Source organism: Nematostella vectensis, chromosome 2, assembly GCF_932526225.1.
Source record: "Nematostella vectensis chromosome 2, jaNemVect1.1, whole genome shotgun sequence".
Classification (NCBI taxonomy): Eukaryota; Metazoa; Cnidaria; class Anthozoa; order Actiniaria; family Edwardsiidae; genus Nematostella; species Nematostella vectensis.
Genome location: NC_064035.1, coordinates 7,181,988 through 7,207,181, shown reverse-complemented (window position 1 = coordinate 7,207,181; position 25,194 = coordinate 7,181,988). Strand labels below are relative to the sequence as shown.

General features: G+C 42.5%; 2 protein-coding genes across 6 annotated transcripts; one reads left to right on the top strand and one right to left on the bottom strand.

Moving 5' to 3' along the window:
* Positions 1–5,189: 5,189 nt before the first annotated feature.
* On the bottom strand, positions 5,190–14,122 carry LOC5501225 (TGF-beta receptor type-1). The gene is made up of 7 exons (XM_032369554.2): positions 13,908–14,122; positions 11,479–11,781; positions 10,401–10,631; positions 9,740–9,958; positions 8,988–9,239; positions 8,027–8,379; positions 5,190–6,690 (listed from the first exon to the last, which is right to left on the bottom strand). Exons 1-7 carry the CDS (start codon positions 13,963–13,965, stop codon positions 6,553–6,555), a joined length of 1,554 nt encoding a protein of 517 aa, XP_032225445.2. The 5' UTR covers positions 13,966–14,122; the 3' UTR covers positions 5,190–6,552.
* A 126-nt stretch (positions 14,123–14,248) lies between these two features.
* LOC116601565 (protein BANP) lies at positions 14,249–25,101 on the top strand. 5 transcript variants are annotated; one of them, XM_048723792.1, is made up of 9 exons: positions 14,249–14,542; positions 15,613–15,736; positions 20,373–20,459; positions 20,762–20,869; positions 21,087–21,224; positions 21,497–21,616; positions 22,118–22,304; positions 22,880–23,125; positions 24,412–25,101. In XM_048723792.1, the coding sequence occupies exons 1-9, from the start codon at positions 14,460–14,462 to the stop codon at positions 24,831–24,833; spliced, it is 1,515 nt and encodes a 504-aa protein (XP_048579749.1). In that variant the 5' UTR covers positions 14,249–14,459; the 3' UTR covers positions 24,834–25,101. The 5 variants fall into 5 exon arrangements, with proteins under 5 accessions (XP_048579749.1, XP_048579750.1, XP_048579748.1 ...); XM_048723793.1 differs by having other exon boundaries at positions 14,250–14,542; positions 20,403–20,459; positions 22,115–22,304; XM_048723791.1 differs by having other exon boundaries at positions 14,251–14,542; positions 22,115–22,304.
* Positions 25,102–25,194: the final 93 nt, after the last annotated feature.

Below are 25,194 nucleotides of genomic sequence, written 5' to 3'. Positions count from 1 at the left end.
TCAGGCAACGCAACGCAATTAGGGCTGAGGGCAAAACCTCATCAGCCTTTCAGGCAACGCAATGCAATAGGGGATGAGGGCGACACCTCATCCGTCTATCAGGCAACGCAACGCGATTGGGATTGAGGGCACAACCTCATCAGCTTTTCAGGCAACGCAACGCAATTAGGGCTGAGGGCAAAACCTCATCAGCCTTTCGGCAACGCAACGCAATTTGGGCTGAAGGCAAAACCTCATCAGCCTTTCGGCAACGCAACGCAATTAGGGCTGAGGGCAAAACCTCATCAGCTTTTCAGGCAACGCAACGCAATTAGGGCTGAGGGCAAAACCTCATCAGCCTTTCGGCAACGCAACGCAATTAGGGCTGAGGGCAAAACCTCATCAGCTTTTCAGGCAACGCAACGCAATTAGGGCTGAGGGCAAAACCTCATCAGCCTTTCGGCAACGCAACGCAATTAGGGCTGAGGGCAAGACCTCATCAGCCATTTAGGCAACGCAATAAGGGCTGAGAGACGCATAAGCAAAGGCCGCCAGGAGCGCCTAGGCAAAGGCGCGAGAGCTGCAAAGGCAAAGGCCGCGAGGGACGCAAAGACCACGAGGGCCTCAAAGGCAACGGCCACGGGGGCCGCAAAGGCCACCAAGGGCCGCCACAAGGCCACCAGGGCCGCAACAAGGCCACCAAGGGCCGCAACTAGGCCACCAGGGCCGCAACAAGGCCACCAAGGGCCTCGACTAGGCCAACACGGCCGTAACTAGGGCACCAGGGCCGTAACTAGGCCAACACGGCCGTAACTAGGGCACCAGGGCCGCAACTAGGCCACTAGGGCCGCAACTAGGACAACACGGCCGTAACTAGGGCACCAGGGCCGCAACTAGGCCGCAAGGGCCGCTACTATAGGCCACCAAGGGCCGCAACTAGGCCAACACGGCCGTAACTAGGGCACCAGGGCCGTAACTAGGGCACCAGGGCCGCAACTAGGCCAACAGCGCCGCAACTATGCCGCAAGGGACCGCAACAATGCCACTAGGGCCGCAATGGGCGCACCAAGGCCGCAAGGGGCGCAACTAGGCCACCAGGGCCGCAACGTGGCCACCAAGGGCCGCAACTAGGCCACCAAGGGCTGCCACTAGGCCACAAAGCGCCGCCACTAGGCCACCAAGCGCCGCAACTAGACCAACAGGGGCGTTAATAGGCCGCAACTAGGCCACAAGGGGCCGCAACTAGGCCACGAGGGCCACAACTAGGCCGCAAGGGGCCGCAACTATAGACCGCAAGAGCCGCAACTATAGGCCACCAAGGGCTGCAACTATAGGCCGCAAGGGCCGCGACTGTAGGCCACCAAGGGTCGCAACTAGGCCACCAAGGGCCGCAACTATAGGCCACCAAGGGCCGTAACTAGGCCACCAAGGGCCGCAACTATAGGCCACCAATGGCCCCAGCTATAGGCCACAAGGGCCGCAACTAAAGGCCTCAAGGGCCGCAACAATGGGCCACCAAGGGCCGCAACTATAGCCGCAAGGGCCGCAACTATAGGCCGCAACTAAAGGCCGCAAGGGCCGCAACTATAGGCCACAGGGGCCGCAACTATAGGCCACCAAGGGCCGCAACTAGGCCACCAAGGGCCGCAACTAGGCCACCAAGGGCCGCAACTATAGGGCGCAAGGGCGGCAACTATAGGGCGCAAGGGCGGCAACTAAAGGCCGCAGGGGCCGCAACTATAGGCCGCAAGGGCCGCAACTAAAGGCCGCAAGGGCCGCAACTATAGCCCACCAATGGCCGCAACTAGGCCACCAGGGCCGCAACTATAGGCCACCAAGGGCCGCAATTAGGCCACTATGGCCGCAAATAGGCCACTAGAGCCGCAACTAGGCCGCAAGGGCCACAATAATAATAAAAATAATAATAATAATAATAAACAATAGCAATAGCACTAATAATAGCAACAGCAATAACGATAGCAGTAGCAATAATCATAGCAATAGCAATAATGGCGATAGCAAGAACAAGAGCAATAGCCATCAGTAAAAGCAATAATAATAGCAATAGCAGTAACAATAGCAATAATAATAGCAATGACAATAGCGATAGTAATATAATAGCAATAGCAGGAGCCCTAGAAATAGCAATAGAAATGGCAATAATATTAGCAATAACAATAGCAATAATAATAGCAATAGCGATAACAATAGCAATAACATAACAGTAGCAAGCAATAGCACTACCAATAAAGATAGCAATGATTATAGCAGTAGCAATGATAATAGCCATAACAATAGAAATAGCAATAGCAAGAACAATAGCCATAGCAAAATAATAGCAATAACAATAGCACTAGCAATAATAATAGCAGTGACAATAACAATAGCAATAGTAATAATAATAATAGCAATAGCAATGACAATAGTTGACAATAGCACTAGCAATAATGATAGCAATAACAATAGCAATAGCCATTATAATAGTAATAGCCATAATCATAGCAATAACAATAACCGTAGCAAGCAATAGCAATGATAATAGCAATTGCAATAACAATAATAAATGTATGTATATTTACCATTCCACTCGCAGTCAAGAACTGAATTACAGTAACAGGTAGCACACTGAACATTTAGATAGGAGCTGGATTGTCACAAGGTGTTTGTGTGTGGGTAGGTGGGGGGGGGGGGGGGGGGGTTCTTGAGTAAATAAGTTGCGTACAGTGTGGTCTATAGCTAGATTAGATATATATATATATATGACAATGCTCCCGTACAGGCAACGCAGTTATGTGTAAGGCCACACCTCATGGCATTCTAGGGCCTAGATCCACCACAGATGCTGTACTGCTGGGGCTTAGAGGGAGGAGTTGGGGCTTACCCATCCCAATACAACAGCACTGGGGCTGAGGGGGGGGGGGGGTGGGGGGGCTTGCCATCCCCAACACGACACTGCTAGGGCAGTGAGAGAGAGGTGGAATAACCGCCCCAACACGAATCCAGTGTTGAGTCGAGCGAGATTTGCAGACCTCTCAGAGAGGATGCAAACGTGCCAAGGCCTGAATAACCCGGGGCGCCCAAGCCGAAGCTGGGACTAGACCCAGGAGCGCGCAGTCATCCTCGATTTTAACTTAGCTAAATTGCGCTTATGCTTATGTAGCATACATTCAAACTGCAAAACGAGTGACAGCGAACATTCGAGTAGCGAATTCTAACACCCAGAAGAAACAGAAATGTTTAATTGGCGGGCCGTCTTTTTCCGTTTTCGGAGCGGGACATTTTGTGAGCTTTTTTCTGTTGAACGAATTTCGCTAAAACAAAATCTTGTTTTACCGCCTTTTTGAAATCGATCGATAAACTAATCGATATTCGCGCGAAAGCCAAAGTTGATTTGTGTTATTGTCATTTTTATTTGAAAAAGCCATATAAAGCAAAGCCTCGGTCGATACGCCAAAGCCTCAGTTTTATATTTTTTGGCATGACCTCACTCTCGGTTAGTAAGTAGTTAATGTACCGATAAATTACGGGGCGTAAAGCAAAAACAACAACTCGCCCCGAGATTTGGTTTATTAGTACCAAACAATTACGGGCGTAAAGCAAAAACGACAACTCGCCCCGACATTTGGTTTATTAGTACCATAAAATTACGGGCGTAAAGCAAAAACGACAACTCGCCCCGAGATTTAGGGGCTGTTTACATGATACCGGATCGAGTTTCGTTCCGGGTTGACTTTGAGTTTCGTTCCACGTTTACATGGCGAAATGCCTGACTGCATTGCTTCAGGACAGCACTCGCTCTTTCCCTTTACTCGATTCCGCCATCTTGGATATTTGGAGATCAATGCGCGTGCGCTACTCGTTCCAGGCAGCTCGACCGGCAATCTCGCCCCGGATTGAGCTTTCGATCCGCGTTTACAAGATACCGCGAGTAAATGTGAGTAAATTCTCGCACCAGAACGAAATTTCGATCAGGAGCGAGAACCGGTGCGACTGCGATCCGGAACGACTTCAGTTTTGTCGCGGAATCATTTAAACTCGGAGTTTAAAAACGACAACTCGCCCGAGATGGTTTATTAGGGAGTGTTCATTAAATACACATACAAATTAAAAAGTGCCCAGATTCAACCGCGACAGTGTTGCAATCGAAGAAAGGAAAGGAGTGGCCAAAAAAAAAGGAGCAAAAAAGAAAGAAAAAAGGAATCCAGTAGAAGGGAAAATGCTGCCAAGAAGCATTCGCATAAACTTGTTCCAAACTCTATACCACAGATTTTGCGGATCGCCCATAGAGCCACTGTCAGGAGAGGCTGAAGAAAACGTCAGCACCCATAGACTTAGGGAAAGCTAAACTCAGCCAGAAAGGCATCGAACTTAAAGGCATCATCATCATAAAAAAAGGCATACAAACATCAGAGAGTAGCTCGGACGCAGATTAGAAGACTTGGATCATTTGAACGCAGCGCACTTCACAATCTCTTATGCAGCCATTCTTAGTACCTGACAGAATCCGTGACACAAACACTTTATGTTTAATAATGATTTATTATTATTACTGTTGTTGTTGTTATTATTATTAGCCCACGAACGAACCTTTACCTTTTAACACTAAAAAAAATTATTCTACGGGAGAAAAAGTGTCCCAGGTGAATAAGAAATCGCAAAATTATTCCAAACAGATGAACCACCGAACGATGAGGTAAATATTGGTTGGAATTTGAAGCCAGTTATTCAAACAGTTTTCTGCGCGCGCGCTGACGTGCACTGGAATGACGCCATGAGCGCGTCTTGCGTAGGATTAGAAATAATTTTATAAAAGAAATAAAACATTCTTTTTGTGCCTTCATTGAGTTTTGAAAACCTCGGTGTTTGTTTGGGGAATTCTCGAGCAGATGTTGTTATTATGGACCTTTTTTTATCCTCAAAAGAAATTCTAGTCTAGAAACTCTATTCTTCAGGGGGTCATACCCCTAAACTGCCCAAAGATTCTCCATATGTGAATATGGTAATAAAGCTGGCTCCGCTTTTAGGCAGTGCCTAAATCTATTTATTATTATTATTATTATTATTATTATTATTATTATTATTATTATGACATGAGAAGGGTGACAACGTGCACGTTTTCTTGGCAACAAACTTCCTACCAAAATGGGAAAGAATTTACAAATTCAAAAAGTGCACAAACAGTGCATAGATAAAAACAATAGTCAGCAGCATTTAACAAAAACATTTTAATTTGTTTGATATACAATTTTCTATGTCTTTATATAAAGATAAATTATTTCTTAAGATCTTTGACAACGCAAGGTGGGTCACCTTGTTAATCAAAATACTGCTAAACAGAGTGTGAAAAACATGCTTTCCGATGACAGCATGGGTGAGAAATTCTTGTGATCGCATCAGGACATATCTATTAAAAAGTTTGTCATTGACAACTGTGAACTTTGTACCACAGGAAGTCAGAAGGCTGACACTCCAAACACTGTTGTCTTTGGTTGCCATGGTAGCCCACTTTGCATTCTACAAAAAACTGATCAAAACAGAAAACTCTAAAACTGATAAACAGAAAACAACAAACCATTAGAAATTTGAGGGGAATGGAAGCCTAAAAAAAGATCAAGCACTACATAAAATGTGAAAAAAGGTGGATTGGTACAGATAAAAATAATGTGCATTCACCTTAAGTTTCTGATGGCATGTTTCTGGTTCTTTACAATATCATCAAGCTATGTATAAGTGATAAAAATCGCCTTTAGAAGACTGTAATCCTCCTTCCATCTTTTCTCTATTTTTTAATTTTGAAGTTAACACAGACGATATGCAAGTAATCATTATATGATTTCTTGGTAAATACTAGGGTTTCACAAAGAAATCACATAATGATCAGAAGTTTTTTTTTACATTTTCTTTTAAAAGGGGTATTGGTAATCTTGTTCTTACCCCTATTAATGCTACTTCGTTTTTGGAATGTATTTACCTACTCTCCTTAACAAAGCTTTCTGTGTCACTTGTATACTTTACCCCATATCAGTGGAGCAAAGTGAAAGGGTGACACAAGAAGATCTCTGCCCCCGGGGCAAGCTCTTGCCGGGAAGGGGGAGGGGGTAGTATTTACTTTGATTGGCACTGATGACCTCCTTTGTTGGTGCCAATCTTTTCTCAGTTATGATTTGTTGCAGCTCCATTGCCCCTAGGTTTCAGGGGATGACTTTCACACATCACTTCAATGTTCTACCATGACGCATACAGCTAATAGCCTTTACTCAGTTATGATTTGTTGCAGTTCCTTTGCCCCTAGGTTTCAGGGGATGACTTTCACCCAGTTTTTCGAGGCTCCACAATGACCCAAACAGCTTATAGCCTTTTCTCAGTTATGATTTGTTGCAGTTCCTTTGCCCCTAGGTTTTAGGGGAGGAATTTCGCACAGCACTTCGAGGCTCCACCATGACCCAAACAGCGGATAGCTTTTTCTCCGTTATGATTTGTTGCAGCTCCATTGCCCCTAGGTTTCAGGGGATGACATTCACACAGCCCTTCGAGGCTCCACCATGACCCATACAGCTGATAGCCTTTTCTCGGTTATGCTTTGACACAGTGATCTGAGCACTCTTCTGTATAGAGTGACTGCAGAGTTTTCTTAATGCGCAGGGCTGGAAGTCTTGCTTCAGGACTGTGATGCCAACACTCCTGCATGAGTTTAGCAACTCTCATCATCACCTGAAGATAACAGCACGCAATAGCTTAGTCACACAGGCTTCATTTCTCAAACCAACCAAGTTCAACCAAGGATCACGTAAGCTGGACATTGGTCTAGAAACCTGGCTCTTGTCATTGTTTTAAATACCTTATTGTCAATATTTTTCAGTATTAAAATGAAACTGTACTGTTTAATGGACTCTTTCAGATTTGGCTAACTGAAAATTCTAATTAAAGTACTTTAAGATACGAATACGTCTATAAGCACAGCGACAGTAGAAAGCAATGGAATTTTTCCAATTAAAATGCTGCATGTGAAAATCCATTCTGTCTGAAAAATTCCAACCATTGAATTCCAACTATGATGTGAAAATTCATGAATTGCAGTCTAGCAAGGACATGATTGCTTGAAGTATAAACTGGCTATTGTAGAAATAAAGGCTCTTGTGAATTTTTGTCTGTTTTTGGATACACCTATTTCAAATAAGGTTGCAATCGGAGAATCTGTGTATCGTAACCTACAGTGCTTCATAGGTATGGAATAAATAACCAAATGAAGGGTAAAAAAAATACAAAACCAGGTTTCAATAACTTTAACATTCTTGTTTACATTTGTTATGAACATTCACATAGCTTTCAGATACAAGGATTCATCCGTTTATTATGTTACCCATGAACCACTGCCAGTTACAACACATGGATTCTTGGGTGCAACCTTATTTGAAATAGGTGTATAAAGTTTTTGAAAGTAATTTCAAACTTATCTTCAAATGTTTAAGTGTTTTTTTTATCACCCATGCCCTCATACAGTACAGGTCTAGAGTAACATAACCTCCACTCGCGAGTACATGAGACTCGTGCATATTCTTCTCTATAGCATCAACTCGCCGAATATTCATAAGCTTGAGCGTTTTGCGAGTGATTGATTTCGGCGTTTTCTAATCCGTGACTTAGCCCCTTTTTTAAGTATAGAATGATCAGGATTGCCTGCGTGGTTAGTAAAGTAAACTCAGAAACATCGAACAAGATTTTTGCGCTATCTCGCTAACTTTAACAAAATGATCTAAATTTATAAACGAACACTCCTGGGTTTTCGCTTTAAATATAATAGTAAGCGAAGTAAAATAATTCCTAATAAAAGGTAGAAACGGCTCCGATTAAGTTTTTTTTATTTTCTAGGGATTAGTTGCATAAAGCAATTCGAACACGCTTCACTGTACCTAAAAGGTGTGAGCTGTAAAACGAATCGTAAATAATACTTGATCGACTTCGAGTACGGGGCTAAACAGTTGACACTGTTGCATCTTTAAGTCCCTATTATGTACATAAATGGAGCCTACAGTTATGGCAAACTAACCTGATCCTGCAACCAGTAGTTGGGATGGGAAGGCCTGTACTTCTCCAAACAGACCACTTTCCATACTTCCTCAATGCTTGGGTCGACACAGATCTTGTCAAAGTAAGGCAACTGGTAATCCTCACACTTGTCACTGCATATACATCTTCGAGTTATCTCCCAGAGTACCAGACCAAATGCGTAGATATCACCATGTTTGTATGCACAGAAGTTACGCACTTGGTTACTGTCTTCCAGGAACTCTGGTGCCATATAGCGTCTGGTGCCAACACGGTTGCCATAAGGAATATCAAGAGTGTCCTGCTCAGAGTTATGGCACACTGCGAGACCAAGGTCAGCAATACAACAAGTACCTGCAAAACAAATGTTGTCCTAATTATTCAAGTTCGGATACAGTGTTTTAGGTGGATTCTGTCTTTTTTTACCAAAACATATTTTACAAACAATATTCTTAACAACTTATGCACTTGGTATTATAAATCTGGAGATTTCCATGGTGTACATTGACGGGCATTTGTGTTCCTAGTAGAGCCATATCTACGAAGACTGTCCCTAAAAGAACTGTCAGGTAAAGTAATTTATTTGATAAAAGAGACAAAGGAGCCAAGTGGCTTTTCTGCACTGCCTCTCCTCACCAAAAAAATTGTGGATATTCATCGACTCCAGGCAAGTTGAATTGCATAAGCAAAAGGGTTAAAGACATTCATATGACTACAACACTCGCATTGAGGATTGTAATAGAGCAAGGGACTTGTTCTCGATAAAAAAAAATCTACAATAAGACAAAACATTATCACTCACAAACCACATTTTAAGACCACTAAATTACCATCTCCGGGAGGTCAACCATCAGGGGACATGTACTGTACAGTAGGCAAATAATCAAAACTAAACTTTATGACATATTTCAATTCTAGGCCATTCTATATTACTTTTAAGCATGTGCGTGGTAACAACATACCATTGTCCTTTACCAAGATGTTTCTACTCTTTAGATCCCTGTGGGCAATGGCAGGCTTGCCCTGAGTACCAATAATCTCCATGTGCAGATGTGCCAGCCCACTAGCAATAGAGATGGTGAGCTTCAGCATTGATTTCATGTCTAGTGTCACCCTTTGTAGGTAGTCATAAAGAGAGCCATTGGCATGGTAGTCGGTAATCAGCCATAGCTGTGTCCAAGCACCGTTGTCTTTGTTGTCAGCTGCAATAAAACCTAAAGACAAAGGTTTTTCTCCTATGTGAATAAATTGATTTTTTATGGTTTTTATTACGGAAATGGAATTATTTTCTCCATCATCAGCATGATCAGTAAGACCATTGTCACAATTACGGTATCATCACTGCTGTCACCCTCACCATCCTTACTACCATCATCTCAATTGTTATCCCACTGCTGCAGCCACCACCATCACCATCATTATAATCAACACCATCACCATCTTTACCATCACCATAATCACCATTACGATTACCACCATCAACACAATCACCATCATCACCACTACCCCCCCCCCTGATGCCCCTTTCCTAGCTACTGTAGTATGTCTCTGCACATCGTCTTATTTTTAAACTATTATTAAACTACAGTAACCAGCATCAAGAGGAGTTTAAAAGAACTAGACACTAAATCATTACTATGTACTATACAAATAGTACACATTAATAATCACTTTTGGATGTTTAAAAAGGGTAAAATGTCAGTACTGTTCATACCTAGAATGTTTTCATGCCTCAGCATGACCGTCTGATAGATCTGAGCCTCTCTGAACCATGAGCACTCCTCCCTGGATGAGAAGATCTTGACGGCCACATCCTCTCCTCTCCACTGGCCCCTGTACACATCGCCATAGCGACCTGATCCTATCAGCTCTATTGGAGTGATCTGTCTGGCTACTGTCCGCTGAACCAGCAAGGGTAAGCCGGATCCAGAACCTGTCGAATGAAATTGCACTCAGACAACGATAATGGAATAGCCATAAGCTTAAAAGATAACACAAAATATAAAAAAAATATAGCCTAAGGCTACCTTCAAACATCGTAGTATCCATGAGCTGTATTCAATGCAAATGCTTGCAAATGAATCTAGTCGATTGTTTCATTTTCATCTGTATGCATTTGCATTGAATATGGCACATTGATAATACAATGTTTGAACTTGATTTTTATAATGTACTTCATAGGGAAGAGGGTTGGAGGGCCTGAAATTTAGGCTTTTGCTTTACCTCTAGTTTTCCCAACAGGGGTGGATTCTAGGTTACAAGGAATTAGGGCACTATTGACTCATGTGTTGTTCCTATTTGAACATTTTTTTTCCACATGCTTTTTTTTCCATGGATATAGGATGGCTTAATACTGATTAGGGTAAAGTTCTCACCTGTGGATATATCAGCATTTGTTATCAGGTCACATAATGACTTCCCAGCTGGTATAAGGACTTCTTCAGGTGACTCACTTCCATCATTGAGAATGCACTGGCGTTGGGGGTTGCGCTTTTGGTAGCAGTAAATTATGCTCACAGTAGCTAGGCAGATTACTAGAACAGGGCTAACGATCATAGCAACAACTTCCGCCGTACTAGGCCTTCCACTTCTACCAGATGTCTTGCCTGTGACACAAAATTATGTTCTGTTAAATGGAAGCACTTATATTCATAAAGTGAGCATTTTACAGAGGAGCCGAACTGTGGCAATATATAACAAAATACTTATAGTGATTCAAAATATTTATAGTTCATTGATAAAACAATTATTAACAACAGAAATAATGAAAATAACAATAATAAAACTAATAACAATAATAAACAGAATCTGTGTAGGAGAATGGAGGTTTTTGTCTGTTTTGAATGACAGATATACTGCACAGTAGTGTTATTAATCATTATACAACAACACTCGTAAATCATGTGCTTTGATTTGTCAAGGGTCCATGTGTTATTAGAGGACATACTTAAAGCCGCATTGTCACCAGTTTACTTCCAGAGGTCCGACGGAAACCTCAACCATTAAAAGACAAAAGAATCTATTAGAATCCGAGATATTTAACAGGCCATCTGCTCTGAATTACCAATCCCATCTTCAAAGAAACTTCCAATAGACACACTGCTTTCAATATTTTGAAATATTTTTCGCATTTTCCATTAAAAATCATCGGATATTGTTAGGTAATCGACCGGAAGTAAACTGGTGAAAATGCGACTTTAAACATGCTTGGCATCAGCATGCGCACGCTCCCCAAAACTAGATTGTAACGTAAGAAAATTTATAAAACAAGATCTCATTTCTAAAGCATCTGTCCTTTAAAAGATGCACAGATGGCGACTTTGTCTTGTTGCAAACTTTTGATGAGACTAGAAGTTTCAGAATGAACATTTATTATATTGTAACAAAAAGAGGTGGAGCTGCTGGTTTTTATTTTATAATAGAAATGATACAAAGTGAGTCAAGTTGTCTTACCCTCAGCTGGATCTGTTGGAGGGACACTTGGTAATGTAACATTGGTATCAACATTACACATATTGTAATAACAGCAGTGATATAACTGGTGGGGTCTTTCCGTTGAATACCCTGGTTCGCAAACTAGACGGTCCGCTGGGGGATTGTATGTACATGCATGACCCCTCTTGACCTCACCCGTGCTACTATCCCTCTGTAGGATAGTCAGGCACGCCCCTTTTGTGACACAGGTAGAGTTTGTTTCCTGGCAGTAGTCACATTTGCAAGTGATTTGTCTGTTCAGCTTCATGCTTGATACAGGATCTGTGGAAAGGAAAAGGACAGTAACATTGAAAGAGTTTAATTTCTTAGCACCAGTGAGAAACCTCAGGGAGAAACCAATAAGAAGATTAGGTCTCCTTTGGAACTTGCTTTAAGTTTTGAAAACACTGTTCCCTAGATGTTTTTTCTTTTGTAAAAAAAAACTGTGCTTATGAGAATGCAGTGTATTTGGTAAAATACTAAACATCAATAATAGCTATATAGTAATAGCTTTCTTAACTCATAGGACTATTTTCATGTCTAACACATTGGTTTGATTCATTACAATAAAAGACATTTCAGTGAAGTAGTTTTGCCATATTCTTTTCTTTTTCAATTAATGGTTCCTTTAAATACTATTAACAATTAGACTATGAGCTTTCTAAGAGTCAATACATAGTCAATGAGGGGCATAGCATAATGTTTATACTCAAAACGCCACCATTTTTTTTTTGCTTATGATTTCGCGCTTTCTTGTAGCACCCAATATAAGTTAATATAAAAATATTATAGTAGGGTAACGATATTATGTCGCATTTGAAAGAAATACTATTAACAATTAGACTATGAGCTTTCTAAGAGTCAATACATAGTCAATGAGGGGCATAGCATCATGTTTATACTCAAAACGCCACCATTTTTGCTACTCACTATCTATCGCTAAATAGGTAGTGAGTACAGGAGCCAATCAAATAGCAGGATTTGTGATGGTATATGAGTGCATTTACTATACTAAGAAACAATAGCTGAAAGGTTTGTAAATGAGCATTTATAATCCATTTGATTTTGTTGAGTTTAGGTATTGTTCGGGTGACAAAATACATCTCTCAACATAAGGGATTGTGAATATAATGCACTAGTCATTTGAAACCCCAACCCCCATAGTCCGGGAAAGTGTGTGGTTAACGTGGGGGTTTATAGCACTTTTGAACGAGAATATGTCCCGAGGGGGTGGTGGAATTGGCTCTTTTCAACTTGTCCCCACCCTAGGGGTTTGGGGACAAGTGAATAATGTCACAAATGTACTTTGCAAAAGTCATGTCAGTTTCTGGGTTGAGACTCTTTTTCTTCTTTAGCAAACAATTCCATGTACTAGTATGTGGCAAGCTGCATGACGAAATGTGCAAAAACAAATATGAATGATAACTAACGCCAGATGAAGATGTTTTTTTTTATTTATCAAAAAACTGTTATCTTCATAGTTATTGGCACAAATGCGCTCGCTAAGGTGTACTGGCTTTGAAAGATAAAGGCTTATTTTAGATGACTTGTTTAAGGGTAGTTGTCTATAGTTTGCATCCTGAGGGGTAGGGTCATTTGACTGCAGTTTTGTCCCGAGGGGGGGGGGGGCTTTTCTCTGTTTTGTACAGGGTCAAAATCTAATCCCTCACCCTTCCCTGGGACCATGGGGGTGACGGTTTCAATTGACTAGTGCATATTCTTTTTTTGCTTATGATTTCGCGCTTTCTTGTAGCACCCAATATAAGTTAATATAAAAATATTATAGTAGGGTTACGATATTATGTCGCATTTGAAAGAAAAGTACAAATTAGAAAAATACCAACATGTAGTGCTTGAAAAAAAATTGGGAGACATAGTCTTTTAGCCGTTTTTTAAAATCTGGGTCACTAGGAGTTCATTGTTTTAACATATAATAATATGGAAAACTTAATTCCTGTGTTACCGGAGACAAAGACTCGGAGCATTATAAATCGTGGAATATAACCAGATAACAACAGGGCACATAATAAAAATGTACACTCTTGAGCTCGCCAAGAAGAACATTGGAATAAGTTATACTTTAATCGGAAAAGAGCAGGAAATATTAAAATAATCGCTAGAATAGAAATGGTCCCTCCAATTTGTCATTCTGTTCTGGTAGTAAGCGACTAGTATGTAATAAACATTGAAAATGGAGTTACAAAATGTGACCATTGAATGGAGCGCAAAAAGCAGAGACCATACGGCAGAGACTACATGCTTTTCACACGCAATACGTTCGTATATTTACCGGTATTTGGAAAAAGAAACGGGTCGACGGTTGCCGACAATGGACGATGATTTGAGGTAAAAATACAAGCGCGTCCGCAAAAAATCGATTCGAAGCTTGTAGTTATTTACTTACTTACCCGTGACGAAAGCCGCTCCTAAAAACACTACAAGACACAAAATAAGCCTTGCACCCATGTTGAGATATTCTGTATATACTTGACTAGCTAAAAAAATAAAGAATTCGTCAAAACAGGTCACAAACGGCGGTAACAGAGCGAAGGCAGTTCGTGCTATGAAATGAAGTCGCTTTGCCGTCTAGATCTGTCTGGCGAAGCAGACAGGTCACGTGGTCCATTTGGCAGCTGATGCAGTGGACTCATTTCGACGTCACCGGAAGAGGTTCGAATTTTTCAGCAAGACCGTAGAAAGTGTATAGGAAGTGCTGACTCTAGTATAATTTAATTCCCAGCCTCAGATTAAGAAAATGGGAAATAAATTTATCCAGGCTAAGACAGGAGAAAATAAAAATAAAAGATAGAATATGGCTATTCATCTACGACAATATTCCGAACTTTATCCGAATATTCTCCGGAGATTGTTCCGCGTCGCCATCGTGTCTACATCGTTTTAGGCAACGTTTTGCGGTTCATTCGGGAAACGTGATCGTTCGTGACGGGACCGTTCGTCTAATGGAGCCTTGGCAATACAGCGCTCTCAACGCCAAATTCGCATCGTTACAGCAACAGCTAACCAGAAAGCCACCACCACAAAGGTTATTTAGCAATTGCTTTGTTTTGCATTAGAGCATTTTGCATTTTTAAGAAGCACATTTTCCGTGCAGCTCACATTCGCGAACACGGTTCGCTTGTCACCAGCTTGAATAACACTTCTCGAATTATTTCGTTTCCTGCCAATTCTCGTTAAAAATCTAGCTAAACATCATCTCTCTAGAATGAAGACTACTTATATGGTTCCCAGATTGACAGTTATTCAACTCTCGGTGTTTTTTTGTGTGATAACTCGCGGTTTGAGGTTAATTTTGAATCTGACACTTGATGAGATTAATTATGCTGGTTTAACAGGGCCGCAGCAGGGGTGGGGCACTGGAGGTATGTGCCTCCCCACCCCCCTCCCTCCTCCTCCATATTTTTAAAAGTTATCAGAAATATCCATTTTGGGCATGGCTTCTAAGATCAGGCTAAAATAAGTATAGTCGCCTGCAAAATGTGGGAGAGTTGGGCATCTCTGAAATATCCTAAGTAAATGTAGGAATAAACTCTGATGAATAAAACAAATATTATTGACCTTGGTTTGAAAATTTTACAGTCTAAGCATGTTTTTTTTTCTGCATTTGGTGAAATTTATAGAGATGCATAGCTATCATTTTGTTAATACAATTACTATTTGGGAATCACTATTTGCCATTTGCACTGACAGCAATTTTTTTTATAAATAAGTGTAAAATACAGGTGTGATTTTAAAATCCGTGTCATTCTAAGTCCTCAAAATTAACTCATACATAGCTGTCAATTTCTTGCATTAGGCGAGTGTCACAAGATTTTGGACCTCATCTCAGCCTAGTTTTTGTGAGAATGTTCATACATTCTCTGTATTCACCTGCATTGGCTCTCTTGGGCTTTTTTCCACATATTTAAGATTTCTGTCCAAGTTGGGTTGACAGCCATGCTCCTATACTGTCTAAAGAATTTTGCATATAACCTTAACTTCAGTAAATAAAGATTATTGAAGCAAATGAACCTTCTTAGATACAACATGGCACACAGGTTCTTCTATTTGATATTTTTTAAAATCTTTTAATCATTTTTGTTTTGTTTTACCCAGTTTTAGCCAAGGTGCTATCAATAATTGTGAGAGAGTTCAAGGAACACCCTTTGTCTCAATGGATTCATCACAGGTTCGCACTGGAATCAAGAGAAAAGCTGAAGATGTCTGCCCAAATGAACTGGTAAGTCTTAGTTATGCTATAATCATAGCTGTCAACTCACCCGCATTAGGCTGGTGTCACAAATTCTTGACCTCATTACAAGCCTATTTTTTTGTGACAATGCTCATACATTCTCTGTATGCACCCGCCACTGACTATCTTGGGTTATTTCACATATTTACTGTATTTAACCGGATTTCACAAGATTTTTTCTAAGTTGATTTGACAGCTATGTATAACAGTAGGATAATAGTTGTTTGTATATATAAAGGGGAAAGGGTGAGGGACTTACAAGGATTATTTCCAGACTGTATTGTATTGTTGTCGTATAATCAAAACTTGATAAATTTCCTATTTGGAGTAAAATAATAATACTAAAGCAATGCATCATGTGTAGGGCAAGCTTTTTTTTTAATATGTCTTCCTTAACCATAAAAATAGACATTTACACTTGATTTAATATCTAGATTTGTAAAAAGATAAACCTAAACTTGTATCAGATAAATTAAGTTGTCAAGCCGTCAGAAATTAAAAATGTTTTCACTTGAGAGAGAAACATTCCCTTAACATGTATCAGATAAATGAAATTTTTCCTAATTTCTAAATCGTCCTACTATAAAATTGTCCCACTATAAAATCACTTCTACCAAGCAAACATTTTTTATTTGTCCAATGTTCATGAGCTGGTTCTGTTATCTAATCCTAATCTCATTCAAAACTGTTTCAGAAAAGACATGTCGGCCTCAGTTGCTGATGTACCAACATTGTCCTGAAGACTCAAAGCTATGCATTATTCAAGCTACATTTGAATTATCATAATTATCATAACAAGTACTTTTGGTGTATTCCACACTGCTGTAAATATTAATGAAATATCAAAGTACATTTTCGATACTTAAATCTATTTTCTCTTAACTCTCTATTTTCTAATTCTCAATGAAATAAAAACTAAATAAATGTCACTTCAGTATTTCCATGTTTTTGTGTATCATGCAATCAGACAGTAGGAGATGGGGGAGGTTAAAAAAGATGAGGAGAGTTGGGGAGAGTGAAAAGGTGTTGGGACAAGGAGGTGTGAGGATGAGATGTGAGAATGAGGTGTGATGATAAGGTGTGGGGATGAGGAGTGAGAATGAGGTGTGTTTATAAGGTGTGGGAATGAGGAGGTGTAAGAATGAGGAAGTGTGTGGATGAGGTGTGAGGATGAGGAGGTGTGAGGATGAGGAGGAGGAGGTGTGAGGATGAGGAGGTGTGAAGATGAGGTGTGAGGATGATGAGGTGTGAGGATGAGAAGGTGTTAGGATGAGGAGGTGTGAGGATGAGGAAGTTTGAGGATGAGGAGGTGTGAGGATGAGAAGGCGTGAGGATGAGGAGGTGTGAGGATGAGGAGGTGTGAAGATGAGGTGTGAGGATGATGAGGTGTGAGGATGAGAAAGTGTGAGGATGATGAGGTGTGAGGATGAGAAGGTGTGAGGATTAGGAGGTGTGTGGATGAGGTGTGAGGATGAGGAGGTGTGAGGATGAGGAGTTATGAGGATAAGGTGTGAGGATGAGGAGGTGTGTGGACGAGGAGTGAGAATGAGGTGTGATGATAAAGTGTGGGAATGAGGTGTAAGAATAAGGAAGTGTGTGGATGATGAGGTGTGAGGATGAGGAGGTGTGAGGATGAGGAGTTGTGAGGATAAGGTGTGAGGATGAGGAGGTGTGTGGATGAGGAGGTGTGAAGATGAGGTGTGAGGATGATGAGGTGTGAGGATGAGAAGGTGTTAGGATGAGGAGGTTTGAGGATGAGGAGGTGTGAGGATGAGGAGGTGTGAAGATGAGGTGTGAGGATGAGAAGGTGTAAGAATTAGGTGTGAGGATGATGAGGTGTGAGGATGAGAAGGTGTGAGGATTAGGAGGTGTGAGGATGAGGAGGTTTGAGGATGAGAAGGTGTGAGGATGAGGAGGTGTGTGGATGAGGAGGAGGTGTGAGGATGAGAAGGTGTGAGGATGAGGAGGTGTGAGGATGAGGAGGTGTGAGGATGAGGAGGTGTGAGGGTGAGGAGGTGTGAGGGTGAGGAGATGTGAGGATGAGGTGTGAGGACGAGGAGGTGTGAGGATGAGATGTGAGAATGAGGTGTGAGGATGAGGAGTGAGAATGAGGTGTGATAATAAAGTGTGGGAATGAGGTGTAAGAATGAGGAAGTGTGTGGATGAGGAGGTTTGAGGATGAGGAGGTGTGAGGATGAGGAGGTGTGAAGATGAGGTGTGAGGATGAGAAGGTGTAAGAATTAGGTGTGAGGATGATGAGGTGTGAGGATGAGAAGGTGTGAGGATAAGGAGGTGTGAGGATGAGGAGGTGTGAGGATGAGAAGGTGTGAGGATGAGGAGGTGTGTGGATGAGGAGGAGGTGTGAGGATGAGAAGGTGTGAGGATGAGGAGGTGTGAGGATGAGGAGGTGTGAGGATGAGGAGGTGTGAGGATGAGGAGGTGTGAGGGTGAGGAGGTGTGAGGGTGAGGAGGTGTGAGGGTGAGGAGGTGTGAGGATGAGGTGTGAGGACGAGGAGGTGTGAGGATGAGATGTGAGAATGAGGTGTGAGGATGAGGAGTGAGAATGAGGTGTGATAATAAAGTGTGGGAATGAGGTGTAAGAATGAGGAAGTGTGTGGATGATGAGGTGTGAGGATGAGAAGGTGTGAGGATGAGGAGGTGTGAGGATGAGGAGGTGTGAGGATGAGGAGGTGTGAAGATGAGGTGTGAGGATGAGAAGGTGTAAGAATTAGGTGTGAGGATGATGAGGTGTGAGGATGAGAAGGTGTGAGGATTAGGAGGTGTGAGGATGAGGAGGTTTGAGGATGAGAAGGTGTGAGGATGAGGAGGTGTGTGGATGAGGAGGAGGTGTGAGGATGAGAAGGTGTGAGGATGAGGAGGTGTGAGGATGAGGAGGTGTGAGGATGAGGAGGTGTGAGGGTGAGGAGGTGTGAGGGTGAGGAGATGTGAGGATGAGGTGTGAGGACGAGGAGGTGTGAGGATGAGATGTGAGAATGAGGTGTGAGGATGAGGAGTGAGAATGAGGTGTGATAATAAAGTGTGGGAATGAGGTGTAAGAATGAGGAAGTGTGTGGATGAGGAGGTTTGAGGATGAGGAGGTGTGAGGATGAGGAGGTGTGAAGATGAGGTGTGAGGATGAGAAGGTGTAAGAATTAGGTGTGAGGATGATGAGGTGTGAGGATGAGAAGGTGTGAGGATAAGGAGGTGTGAGGATGAGGAGGTGTGAGGATGAGAAGGTGTGAGGATGAGGAGGTGTGTGGATGAGGAGGAGGTGTGAGGATGAGAAGGTGTGAGGATGAGGAGGTGTGAGGATGAGGAGGTGTGAGGATGAGGAGGTGTGAGGATGAGGAGGTGTGAGGGTGAGGAGGTGTGAGGGTGAGGAGGTGTGAGGGTGAGGAGGTGTGAGGATGAGGTGTGAGGACGAGGAGGTGTGAGGATGAGATGTGAGAATGAGGTGTGAGGATGAGGAGTGAGAATGAGGTGTGATAATAAAGTGTGGGAATGAGGTGTAAGAATGAGGAAGTGTGTGGATGATGAGGTGTGAGGATGAGAAGGTGTGAGGATGAGGAGGTGTGAGGATGAGGAGTTGTGAGGATAAGGTGTGAGGATGAGGAGGTGTGTGGATGAGGTGTGAGAATAAGGAGGTGTGAGGATGATGAGGTATGAGGATGAGAAGGTGTAGGAATGAGGTGTGAGGATGAGAAGGTGTGAGGATGAGGAGGTGTGAGGATGAGGAGTTGTGAGGATAAGGTGTGAGGATGAGGAGGTGTGTGGATGAGGTGTGAGAATAAGGAGGTGTGAGGATGATGAGGTATGAGGATGAGAAGGTGTAGGAATGAGGTGTGAGAATGAGGAGGTGTGAGGATGAGGAGGTATGAGGATAGGAGGTGTGAGGATGAGGAGGTTTGAGGATGAGAAGGTGTGAGGATGAGAAGGTGTGAGGATGAGGAGGTGTGAGGATGAGGTGTGAGAATGAGGAGGTGTGAAGATGAGGAGGTGTGGAATGAGGAGGTGTGAGGAGGAGTGAGGATGAGAAGTTGTGAGGATGAGGTGGTGTGAGGATGAGAGTGGGAGGGAGGGGTGGGATGAGATGTATAAGATGGGGAAAAGATAAAGAGGAGGGGGCAATGATGAAGATGAGGAGGGGGTAAGGGTGTGGTGGGGGATAAGGATGACGATAGGAGGGGTTAGGATGAGTTGGGGGGTGGGGTTAAGGATAAGGGGGTGGGGCTAAGGGTAAGGCTTATCTAAGAATTGGGGTTTGGGGGGTAACAATAAGTGGGGGGGTAAGGGTAAGGCATGGGTAAGGATGAGGAGGGTTGAGAATGGGGAGGGGGTGTGAAGACGTGGTGCTTTAGTGGAACCTTGTAGCTTACTTTATGTGACTATCAAGTTAATTTAAAATTACAAACATTAAAGGTTACCTTACCACACACTAATTTTGGCAAACAAGATTTTTGTTTGAAAGAGTGCAGTCCACACCCATTACCCCTGGACCTGTGACTAGGGTAGACGTGTTGGTGGTGAGTCAAATCCATGTACAATGTACCTCTATGATAATGGCCAATCTGGAATAATGAAATTCTATATCCTTATTTGATTTAAATGTCGATCCCTGTGGTAGTCTATCACCAAGAACCGGTCTGTCCTTCAGCTAGATGTGTACACACAGACAGATGAATCATTGCTCCTATCACATCACTTATCCAAGGTATGTAGAATAAGGCAGCTCTTTTGATTGGCTAGCAGTCTTTCTGGAGTGTGAGGTAGTGGTTGTTAGGCAGGCTTTCAGCAAAGGGCAAGAAGGGCTTGCTAGGTTTTACATTGTTTTGAATAAATCAATGTCTTCTCCACCTTTAAACATTGATCGATTTTTTAACGGTACGATTTTGAAAATTTTGAAAGTCTGAAACTTTTAAACCGCAAAAATGTTCCACCAAATACTTTGTTTATGTAGCTGAATCTCCTTCTGATTATATTGTTAGATTAAAAAAAATCCTTTATTATCAACAGAACTTGCAAAGCAAAATTCGAGATGTGATGGAGGAGGGAGGGGAGGTTGCTTCAAAGCCTTTCCTTTACACTCTTTTAATACATCTTGAGGTTCCTTGCACTTTCGAGGTTGTTCATTAAAAAGATAACGAGTTTTTGTTCACGATAGTCAGTGCTGCCATCTGGATATGGTGTGTAATGGGGAGGTTTTATATCGACGGTATTATTATTGACAAATTTACGGTGGCTGCCTGTATATTGTAGCCCACCTGTAGGCTACGACCTGTAATTATATTTGCCATGTGAACACAAACCAAAGAATGTTCTTTAAACGATGTTTTTGTAGACATCAGCTGGTCGACAATTCCAGATGACCCAGAAGAAACTCGAGGAGATTGAAAAAGTGCTACATGCCTTAGGGAACAAGGTTGATATGATACTATCTTCGAGTCACAAAGAGAACGACGTCAAAGTTGAGCGAATGGTGGGTCTAGCAATGTCGTAGCGCTGCTAAATGGGGGAGGGACTGGTTCTCTTTACAAAACTAACAGATGGAAAACAGTGGTTGGCGGACTTCCAAAATTATTTGAGGATAGGGGCATACCACAAACCACATGCCCCTCCCCTGCAATTGAGTGTTAGATAGTGTGTATTTTCTTAATACCGACCCTAGAGCTCAGCTAAATATAGTTCCATGATACAAATACTATGCCTGGCTTTTATGATCTTTCACTCAATCTTTGCTTTGGATTTTAGATTGATGCTAATTCGCCCTCTCCCGCAAGTTCACCGGAAACGCCTGCCACACCCTGTGAATTGTACCCATCCACGGCCAACGCTTTCTCTGTCACGCCCAATATATCGTCACTGTCACAGGTGCCCCCCTTTTGCCCCCTTCCTATTACTTGTAAACAATATATTAATAGCCATGTCTCGTGCGCTCTTGTAGAAGCCGGTATGTTAAATCACGTATCTAAGTACGTCACATATCAGTGGCGTAGAGCTTTATTGATTTACGAAAATAACAGTGTAAGACACAGGCTTTGGATAATTTGATTGATGGCTGTCTAACTAATTTTGGGAAGGTTCTTGGCTATATTTCAATGGCAATACGCGCAATCCCTTTAGTAGCCTGCGAAACAGGCTCTAAAAAGCGCCCCATAAAAAGCGTCCTATCGGACGTACACTCGGACAAAAATAGAGATATTACAATCTGCTCGCTATCGCCTCGCAACTAACTGCTCGGCTAACTAAGTTCGGCTTTTCCGTCTTTCACGCAACTAGCACCTGTTGAGATGGCTATCCCTTCAGTGAAGTAGTATTTTGTGCTACTTCGTATTCTCACATGTTGAATGGGGTTTTGTTGTGTTTAAGAAGGGGACAAATGGTTGGTCTGGTGGAATGCCACAATCAACCGGCAACGCCGCGCAACAGCTGCTAGACATCAGTGTGCTTGACGTAGGACCCAACACCACCTTTCCTTTGATCATCGCATCCGAAGACAAGTGCAGCTCAACGGAGGCCACCGTACAGGACCTGGCTAATGGGAACGTCACGCTAGACGGTAATGCAATCGTTAGTCACGATCTAACGCAACCACAGATGTCTCAAAATAACGTCACACAAGACGGTCACACAATTTTTAAAGTAACGCATCCACAGATGTCACGGTGACGTCGTGCTAAACGGTAACGCAATCCTTAGTCGCGACGTAACGCACCCACAGGTGTGTCAAAAATAACGACACACTAGATGGTCACACAATCTTTAGTATTGAAGTAATGCTCTCACAGGTATCCCATAACAACGTCACGCTGGACGATAACGCATTTTTTTGTCATGATGTAATACAATCCCTAGTAATAGTGTTAACGTCTTACGGAAACGTAACGCCTTCGCTGGCTAACGACAACGTTTTGCCATTCTGTAAAGCAATCTGGATGGAGATGTGAAACTAACAGCGATGTCGGACAATTTAGTTAAGATACAAGCATAGTCGAGCGTTCTCATGATCGCTGATTTGTTCGAGTATTGCGAATACTAAAAAACACTAGGACATTAAGATGTGTATTTTCTTCATGACAAATTAAGATCAAAGTAATGGCATCCGACTTATAACACTCTGCCCTGCACCCACAGGCATTGGGCCTGTCTCGCTCATCCGGGGATGTTGGCTTGGTGACCGCGCCGACCCGCGGTCCCGCGTGTGGTATAGTGGTGAGCCCAAGACTATCATGCAGGCGGAGAGTGCTGGAGGTAACCCTGTCAAGCTCGCGCTCAACCTCATGGACGCACTCTTCACGCGCGAGGAGATGGCAGCTTCTAACGTGTCCGGCGCGCGAGGACACGAAGTTCTCGATCCGGTCAAGATCAAGGCCATTCAAGGTGAAATGTGTGCTATAGAAACCTTGTGCGATATTTTAGATCGAAATAGTTAATTAAAGCATAAAACTATAAAACTTTGCGTTTAGATTGTTATTCTGAAATTTCTTTAAAACAATGGTGTTGCTAACAACGGCTCTAAGTTTTTTGAATTTCGTAAAATTCCGAAAACAGGTTGTGGACGGCCGTCCTTTTTGATTAAACTATTACAGAGTTTGCGTTTCTCTGAATAGTAGACTTTCTCTAAACAGGCTACTAGACATTTTTTTAAATTTTATGGTACACTGATGTAAAACCATCATACAAACCCTGTCGCACTAATCAGTAATACACATCTGGGGCTCGTTTCTCAAAACACCCGAGAATTCTCGGGCCCGAAAACGATTTATTCCTAAAATTTGAAATGCTGGCTAATTTCTATAAAATTTATGGTATTATAATGTGTTGAAATATCGTCAAACATCGTATTTTACCACAAAGATCTATGTAAAGGATGATTCTCTTTAAGAGAGATTATAGATTTATAGATTTTGATCTTTCCCGAACTTCTCTGGCCCCAAATTCACATGGCTTAAATATTAAGAAAGTTCTCGGGACCTCGCAGTCACCCGAGACTTTTCGGGTAACTTTCTGGCTTCTGCAAAACTATGAAAATAGCCCTATTGAGCGTAATCATTTGGAATATGAACCAAGAGGAAGTTCAAACTGTTCTAAAACATGAAAGCGGTTCTCAAAAAGGGAAACATGCAAAATTTTGGGCAAAAATGCAAGATAAAGTTTTCGGGCCCGAGAATTCTCTGGTGTTTTGAGAAACGGGCGCCAGGCGCGTACCCAGGGTTTGCTGAGTTGGGTTGCGCAGTCCTCTAAAGTCATTATTGTCGTCCAACAAAAAATCAGTCGCGACAGGCACAGATTGCACGTGTGACTGAAAATGGATGTAAGCCCTAGCAAACAAAGCGCAACTTCAGCATAGGTTGGAGCAAATTGGCAATAACTTTCCTTAAACATACACCTATTTCAATAAAGGTTGTCAGTGCGATTGGCAAATGGCGATTGGCAAATGGCAGTTCTACGACTGAAAGTAACCATGCGTCTCGAAGAATATGGATAAATCAAAACAATTATCCATTAAAGGTTACCAATGCCTGGCTCTGACATTGCTGGACTTTATTTAACACATTAACTTGACGAATAATTAGTACCCATAAGCCATTTACCATTCGCCATTTGCACTGACAACCTTTTGTGACATAGGTGTATATAACTAATAACTAAAGTGTTGTATTTAGCTCATGTGAATTTCAAGTTCCCGTTGGATTCGCTGAAAGAAGACATGCGATGGCATCTTCTCAAGCCTCGTATCGACAGCAAATGCCGCGCGCAGCGACGCCAGATACGAGAGCAGGCATGCGCAACGGAGTCATCAACTGCAGGCCCTATGGATAGTGGGCACGCTCGCAAACGGGGCCGACCATATAAGGCCGTTATCAACGCTAAAGTAAAGGACGAGCTATTGTACGGATGCGGAAAGTCGAACGCAGGTCTTATAGAGCCCGAATCAACGTCGCCTCGCCCCAGGGCCCCCTCGTATGACGAGACCGTCGCTGTGTATGGGGAGACTGGAGACACTATGACGCAAGTTGTGGATATCGCAGCGCATGCGCATAACGCGCTAGGATTCGCCAGTAATTCTCTACAGCAGCATCAATAAACACAATGACACGGGGTCTCGCGTAATACGCCGAATCTCATACACGTTGATCAGAAATAGCGGATCCTAGGGGATGTGTTACATATCTACGTCCTGCCATATGAATTACATAATGGTACTCCCTCTCCCCCCAATATGACATGAGATACCCAGTTTTAACAGTTGCTATTCTGTTTTCATGTTGCTGAAATTGTGTTTTTATTGGCAGGATCGTGAATCAATACAAATTTAGTTATCTATTTTTCATAATAAAAGAGTTTTATGGTCATAGGGATTGTTGGCTTTTCCTTTGTAAGCTCTATTTCCCAGGCCCCATGTTGTAGGTGTGGTAGGGGTAATGGTGTAGGTGTAGTAGGGTAAT